Raw genomic sequence first — 7,500 nt, 5'->3', positions numbered from 1 at the left:
TGCTCTCCTGCTGCGCCACCTTCGTGCTGGGTAACGGGACGCGGGACGCGGAGCGCGTACCTTTCTTCCACGGCCACGTGTTCGAGAACTCGCCAGTGGGCTCGCGCGTGAACGGGCTGAGCATCCCAGCGCGGCGCGTGGGCGCGGAGCCCGGCGCGCGCCTGCGGCTGCTGGGGGACGGCAGCGAGGCGTTCCGCGCGTTCGCGCACCACAAGCGCGGCCACGTGCTGCTGAAGACCGCCGCCGTGCTGGACCGAGAGCGGCGCTCTGGATACGTACTGGGGCTTACGCCGTGCCGCCGTGCGGGCAACGCCGCCGGAGCCGCGGCATCGCCGGTGGCGTCGGTGCGCGTGGACGTGCTGGACACCAACGACCACGAGCCGACGTTCCGGCACAGGGGAGTCACGCTCGCGCTGGACGACGCGACCGCGCTGCGCTCCGTGGTGCACCGCGTGGCCGCCGAGGACACGGACAGCGGCAAGAACGCGGAGCTCACGTACTTCGCGCTCCCGCGCAACGGCAGCTTCTACGTGGTGCCCAAAACGGGCGACGTGCTGCTCGTGGACTCCATCCTGGGTCTCGCCACGCCGGTGCGCTTCACCGTGTTTGCGCGCGACCGCGGATGGCCCTCACGCACCAGCCCGGGCGTGGAGATCGAGGTCCGTCCGCGCCAGGCCAGACCCTCAGTGCCCATTCCCGTCCCCGTGTCCGTGTCCGTCTCCGCGCCCCAGGCGCAGCGCCGCGGAGGCGCGCTACCGAGGAAGTCACGGCGCTCCGTGCACGAGCCAGAGCAGCCTGCGCTGGTCAGCGTGTCCGAGGACGCGGCCGTGGGCTCCGTCATCATGAGCTTGAGCCCCGCGCGCTTCCAAGCGGCTACTTTCGAGCTGCTTCAGCCAGAGGAAGAGCAGAAGGACCCTCCGGTGGCCGTGAACCGAGACAGCGGCGAGCTGCTCATCTCTCGGAGCCTGGACCGCGAGACCGAGCCGCTGGTGGAGGTGACGGTCAGAGTGCAGGACAAGAGAGGTGAGTCCGGAGTGACTTTACGGAGAAGTTGCTGTTCACTTTTTTTTAGTAAGTGAGCTCGTGCGCGTGATTGCATTATTTATCATTATTATTTTGTTTTATTTTTAGCACGTGCACAGGTCTCAGACGTTATTCGTGTATTTGCTTGTTTGTTTATTTACTTGCCGTGCTTCGCGTGCGTTCCGCTGCTGCAATAAAAGTGCTGCCACCCAAGTGTTCAGAAGTCTTTGTAGTAAAGTCGCTTCTGCTCCACAGCACGCACGCGCTTCTCTCTGCGCTGGAGTGAGCCGAGTTCACGCTGGTCACGCTCATTAATCTGTTACCATTACGTGTAACGCCAGGCTGTCTGTGCGTAACGCCAGGTGAATGATACCTAGTGTCGTTGGGTGGTGAGTTATCATACGAGGCGTCAGGTTAATGAGGCTCAACCAAGGTGCAAAACCAGACGAATGAGGGTCATTATCATGTGTAATTCCAGGATTATCAGTGTATGTAACTCCAGACTGATGGTGTGTAACGCCAGGTGAACAGTATGTAGTGGAAAGCCAGTTTGGCTGAGCATGTTAATTGAGCTCATTATCATATGTAACTCCTGGATGTCAGCGTGTAAGGCCAGGTGAAAGGTGTGTAGTGGACGGCTCATTATCATGTGTAACCCCAGGTTCGTAAGCTCATTATCATGTGTAATGGCAGGTTTATCACCAGGTGGATGATTAGTAGGGGATGCCGTTTCATCATGTCAGGTAAATTAGGCTCATTATCATATGGATTTGTGGATTTGAACTCGAGGCGAATGTTATGTAGTGGACGGATGCATTATCATGTGTAACGGCCATTATCTGTGTGTAAAGTCGGGAGATATGGAGATATGTAGTAGACAGCTTATTATAACGTTATGTCAGTATAATTAGATTCATGGACGTGTTACGTTTAGTTAATTAGGCTCATTATCATATGTAACACAATGTTAATTATGCTCATTATCAGGTGTACAACACATTGATTATTAAATTGAACTCAGGTTGAAAATAGGTATCCTGCATGTAACTCCAGGTGAATGAGGGTCATTATCATATGTAGCGGAGAAACATATTATTATGTGTTACATCAGGTTAATTAAGCTCATTATCCTGTGTAACATCAACAAGCACCAGCATAATATGTATTGTCAGGGAGAGTCATTATCATATGTAACGTGGATGGTTAATTGAGTGCATTATCATATGTAACGTGGATGGTTAATTGAGTGCATTATCATATGTAACGTGGATGGATAATTGAGTGCATTATCATATGTAACACCAGCTTAATTAGACTGATTATCGGCAGTGACAGGCTCATTATCATATGTAACACAATGTTAATTATGCTCATTATCAGGTGTACAACACATTGATTATTAAGTTGAACTCTAGGTATCCTGCATGTAATACCAGATGAATGATGGCTATTATGAATTGCATGTAATGCCAGGTTAATTAGGCTTATTAGCATATGTTACCTCAGGTTAATTAAGCTTATTATTAAAGCTTATCATTACACGTAACTCTGGGTTCCTTGCATGTAACTCCAGGTGAATGAGGGCCATTATCATATGTAGCGGAGAAACATATTATTATGTGTTACATCAGGTTAATTAAGCTCATTATCCTGTGTAACATCAACAAGCACCAGCATAATATGTATTGTCAGGGAGAGTCATTATCATATGTAACGTGGATGGTTAATTGAGTGCATTATCATATGTAACGTGGATGGTTAATTGAGTGCATTATCATATGTAACACCAGCTTAATTAGACTGATTATCGGCAGTGACAGGCTCATTATCATATGTAACACAATGTTAATTATGCTCATTATCAGGTGTACAACACATTGATTATTAAGTTGAACTCTAGGTATCCTGCATGTAACACCAGATGAATGATGGGCATTATCAATTGCATGTAATGCCAGGTTAATTAGGCTTATTAGCATATGTTACCTCAGGTTAATTAAGCTTATTATTAAAGCTTATCATTACACGTAACTCTGGGTTCCTTGCATGTAACTCCAGGTGAATGAGGGCCATTATCATATGTAGCAGAGAAACATATTATTATGTGTTACATCAGGTTAATTAAGCTCATTATCCTGTGTAACATCAACAAGCACCAGCATAATATGTATTGTCATGGAGAGTCATTGTCATATATAACGTGGAAGGTTAATTGAGTGCATTATCATATGTAAATTAGAAGGTTAAATTAGTTTATTTTCGCATGTAACACCAGCTTAATTAGACTGATTATCGGCAGTGACAGGCTCATTAGCATATGTAATGCCAGGTTCATTACCGAAGTCTGCATAAGTCAGGTTAATTATATGCAGTGGAAGGTTCATTATCACCCCCGGCTTTCTGACCATGCCGCTGCACCTACCTGCCGGGACAGAGGTGCTGATGTATGCAGTGTTGTCAACAACACAATGAAAAAGTCTCCCACTGCATTCACTCACAGCTACATGGGTGACTCAGTCAGCTTCCACTTCGATGCTTAATTACACAGAGACTCTGACTGAAGCCAGATATATATACAGTATATATATATATATATTTGAAGGTTCTTCACACTCACATCTTTTTAATGGTTCATTATGGAACCAAAATGGTTCTTCTGTTGCAACACTCGCTTTTTTTAAGGGTGCTTTCACACCTACTTTGTTTGGTCTGGACCTTCTGACTTCTCAGTTTTGTCTACACCAGAATAGCTGGTATGAAAGGTGCCTCAGGCCGTGATCCGGTCCAAAGGACTAACATGTGGTCTGACCAGAAGAAGAGGTCAAACTAACTCACGGTTGGGTTGGTTTGCAGTGTGAAAACACTTTTTTGGATGGTTTAGACCTTAAGATCGATTGCAGGCAGCTGAGGCAGGCTAATGTCACCCATTAAACAAAAGAAGAAGAACCTTAAAGAAGTAAAAATGGGTGGCAGGAAAACATGGGGGCGATTATATCTGTCGGTGATGATATAACTTGCAGGACAAGCTCTCAGGACTTCTAGGTGCAAAAATGTACAGTCGCTATCTGACAAAAAAAAAAAAAAAAGAAAAAGAAAAACTCAGACACTAAATGGACAAAAGTATTGGGACACACCTTTAGGTATTTCATTCAGTCGCACTGTCACAGGTGTATAACATCAGGCATCCAGCCATGCAAGTCAGTTGGTGAAATTTCTTCCCTCCTAGATATTCCACCACCAACTATAAGTGGTGAAAAAGAGTGGAAGCGTTTAGGAACCACAGACCATGTAAAGTTACAGAGCAGGGTCACGGATACATAAAAGTCTCCAACGCTCTGCTGACTCAGTAACTGCTGTTGGAGCTGCAAAGGGGGACCAGCTTTATATTAACGCCTTAGGATTTAAAACGGGATCTCATGAAAGCTCCTGTAGGTGTAATGTTTAAGTGTCCCAATACTTTTGTCCAAACCTTCTTAGCTTGCAGTGGAAGTCAGTGTAGAAAGAAGTTAATCCAAGTCATTTTGGAGCATTTCTATTGGTCCACTAATGATGACATATGGGCATGAGGTAGTACCTGGTGGACGTCCAGTTCTATTTACTGACCTCTGCTCTGCTTACCTCCTGCTCGTTGCTGTATCTGTAGTTGTATCTAGCTCATTAGCTACAGTAACTGCTGGCTGCGATTCTGCTCCTTAAAGCTGCATGAGCTTTAGAACAGACACAGCTTGCTCTTACACTCTGCGCTTTAGCTAATTACCTGCAATCTATATTTCATACTGCATTTAGCTCTACAAAGCGCTGCATGAATCCTCTTACATTGCGTGTTTTCCTGTGCCGAGCTGCTATGCTGGCTTGTGTGCATATGTCCCCCCCACCAGCCACCCCCCCCTCCCACCACCTCCCTTAACGAACAATTACACAATTACAGTTGAGCGCTGTGGGGGGCTTTGTTCAGCTAAAGCACTGTTTTCCCAGCTGCTCTGATTCTATCTCTCTTTACATCACTGCTTAATCATTTCGAAGGTGTATGATTGTGTGGGTCTTTCTGTGTGCGGCTGCACTGGATCTGCCCTCACACAGCTTATTCAAACAGTGACATCTCAGGTATGTGTGTGTGTGTGTGTGTGAGAGAGAGAGAGAGAGAGAGAGAGAAAGAGAGAGAGTGAGTGAGAGTGAGAGAAAGAAATACGTTCTAGGATGTCTGCCCTTCACTGCTGTTCATGTAAGTTTTGAAGTAAGTGTGTGTGTGTGTGTGTGTGTGTGTGTGTGTGTGTGATAGCGAGTGAGGCGGGGTGAGAGCTCGCTTAGAGAGCTGAACCGATTTCCTGAAACAGAATCAGTCCTACAGCGAGACTCTGCAGCATTATCTGTTTACCTGCCGATTCAGGCCTGCACATTGATTCTGTGTTGTTAGATTTGGTCTGGTTTAGTGTTTGGTCTGGTTTAGTCTGGTTTGGTGTGGTGTGGTTTTAGGTTTAGGTTTTGGTCTGGTTTTGGGTGGTTTTAGGTTTGGGTCTGGTATGGTTTTAGTCTTAGGTTTGGTCTGGTTTTAGGTTTAGGTTTTGGTCTGGTTTTGGGTGGTTTTAGGTTTGGGTCTGGTATGGTTTTAGTCTTAGGTTTGGTCTGGTTTTAGGTTTAGGTTTTGGTCTGGTTTGGGGTGGTTTTAGGTTTGGGTCTGGTATGGTTTTAGTCTTAGGTTTGGTCTGGTTTTAGGTTTAGGTTTTGGTCTGGTTTGGGGTGGTTTTAGGTTTGGGTTTGGTGTGGTTCTAGGTTTTGGATTTGGTCTGGTTTTGGATAGTTTTAGGTTTAGTATTGGTCTGGTATTGGGGGCTTTTAGGTTTAGGATTTTAGTCTGATTTTGGGTGGTTTTAGGTTTAGGTCTGGTTTTGGGTGGGTTTAGGTTTGAGTTTTGGTCTGGTTTTGGGTAGGTTTGGGTTTCGGTCTGGTTTTGGGTGGGTTTAGGTTTGAGTTTTGGTCTGGTTTTGGGTAGGTTTGGGTTTCGGTCTGGTTTTGGGTGGGTTTAGGTTTGAGTTTTGGTCTGGTTTTGGGTGGGTTTAGATTTGAGTTTTGGTCTGGTTTTGGGTGGGTTTAGGTTTGAGTTTTGGTCTGGTTTTGGGTAGGTTTGGGTTTCGGTCTGGTTTTGGGTGGGTTTAGGTTTCGGGCTGGTTTTGGGTAGGTTTGGGTTTCGGTCTGGTTTTGGATGGGTTTGGGTTTCGGTCTGGTTTTGGGTAGGTTTGGGTTTCGGTCTGGTTTTGGGTAGGTTTGGGTTTCGGTCTGGTTTTGGGTGGGTTTAGGTTTGAGTTTTGGTCTGATTTTGGATGGTTTTAGGTTTAGGTTTTGGTCTGGTATTGGGTGGTTTTAGGTTTGGGTTTTGGCCTGGTTTTGATTGGTTTTAGGTTTAAGTTTTGGTCTGGGTTTGGGTGGTTTTAGGTTTGGGTTTTGGCCTGGTTTTGATTGGTTTTAGGTTCAAGTTTTGGTCTGGTTTTGGGTGGTTTTAGGTTTAGCTTTGGTGTGGTTTGCAGGCTCTGCTATGTTGGGCAGGCGGAGCTGGGCTCTATGGGAAGCCTGGACGCTCTAATCCTTTTTGAGGGGGAGATTCTGCTCGACCTTCCTTCATCTGCTCGCATTAGCTGTGTAATCCCATCTCATTCACTTTCTCATTTCGGGGATTTTAAGAGTGGCAGTGCAGTTAGCTGAAGGGAACTGCTGCATTTCTTCGAGGGAGGAATGAAGCAAGCCGCTTTTAAGTTCCGCTGGGTTTCCGCCTGCGCTCATGCTCTCATTGGCTGGGAGGAAGGCCAGAGTCTGTGATTTAATTAGCGCGGCGTGTTACTGTGTTAATCACGGCCTGTCCGCACGCTAGGCTCCCGGCCGCGCATGAGGACAGTGTGTGTGTGCGTGCTCGTTAACTCCTATACGGCCAGTCTGTGTGTGAATATTGCACCACGTGTGTGTCTCATTGGAGTGAAGAAAGAGCAGTAATGAGGGAAAACAGCTGGTCTAATCAGGAGTGAGGAGGATGGCATCTGCTGACCTCAGACTAGACGAGCCCTCTGCACGCCAACACACACATATAAGAAAGATAGCAGGGATGTTTCTGTATCCTTATAATAATTCTGCCGTGATACACCTAACCCTAACCTAACCCTAACCTCTAAGCAAATCCTCCAGCCTTTGCTCCAGCTTGTACCCTCTTGATCTCTATTGGTCAACAGCTTTTCTATTAAACATACAAGGAACTGTTGGTATGAGATAAGGTTGGAAAATGCTGGAGTTCAGGCCGACCTGATGTCAGGAGGAGTTCATTAGTAGGACTCTGCCTCATTAATCAATCATAATGCTCCACTAAACTCACTGCTTTGTACATCCTGGTACAAAAGGCTGCTGTGATTACCACTGGACAGTTTGCTAAGGCCTGTGAGCTGATGTACAGTATAGTCAAGTCAAGTCAGGTCAAATTTATTTGTATAGCTTTTT

General features: G+C 46.4%; 1 protein-coding gene across 2 annotated transcripts in view; it reads left to right on the top strand.

Moving 5' to 3' along the window:
* Positions 1–7,500, top strand: part of LOC140548220 (neural-cadherin) — a 343,076-nt gene that overhangs the window by 274 nt on the left and 335,302 nt on the right. For both annotated transcript variants that reach the window (XM_072671671.1, XM_072671672.1), the window contains exon 1: positions 1–1,023. This exon is cut by the window's left edge and continues 274 nt beyond it. In XM_072671671.1, the coding sequence (XP_072527772.1) occupies positions 1–1,023 (1,023 nt within the window). The remainder of the gene's footprint in view (positions 1,024–7,500) is intronic.

This window comes from Salminus brasiliensis, chromosome 25 (assembly GCF_030463535.1).
Source record: "Salminus brasiliensis chromosome 25, fSalBra1.hap2, whole genome shotgun sequence".
In the NCBI taxonomy this organism is placed as follows: domain Eukaryota; kingdom Metazoa; phylum Chordata; class Actinopteri; order Characiformes; family Bryconidae; genus Salminus; species Salminus brasiliensis.
The sequence above is the reverse complement of the archived record's forward strand: the minus strand, read 5'-3'. Positions and strand labels throughout refer to the sequence as shown.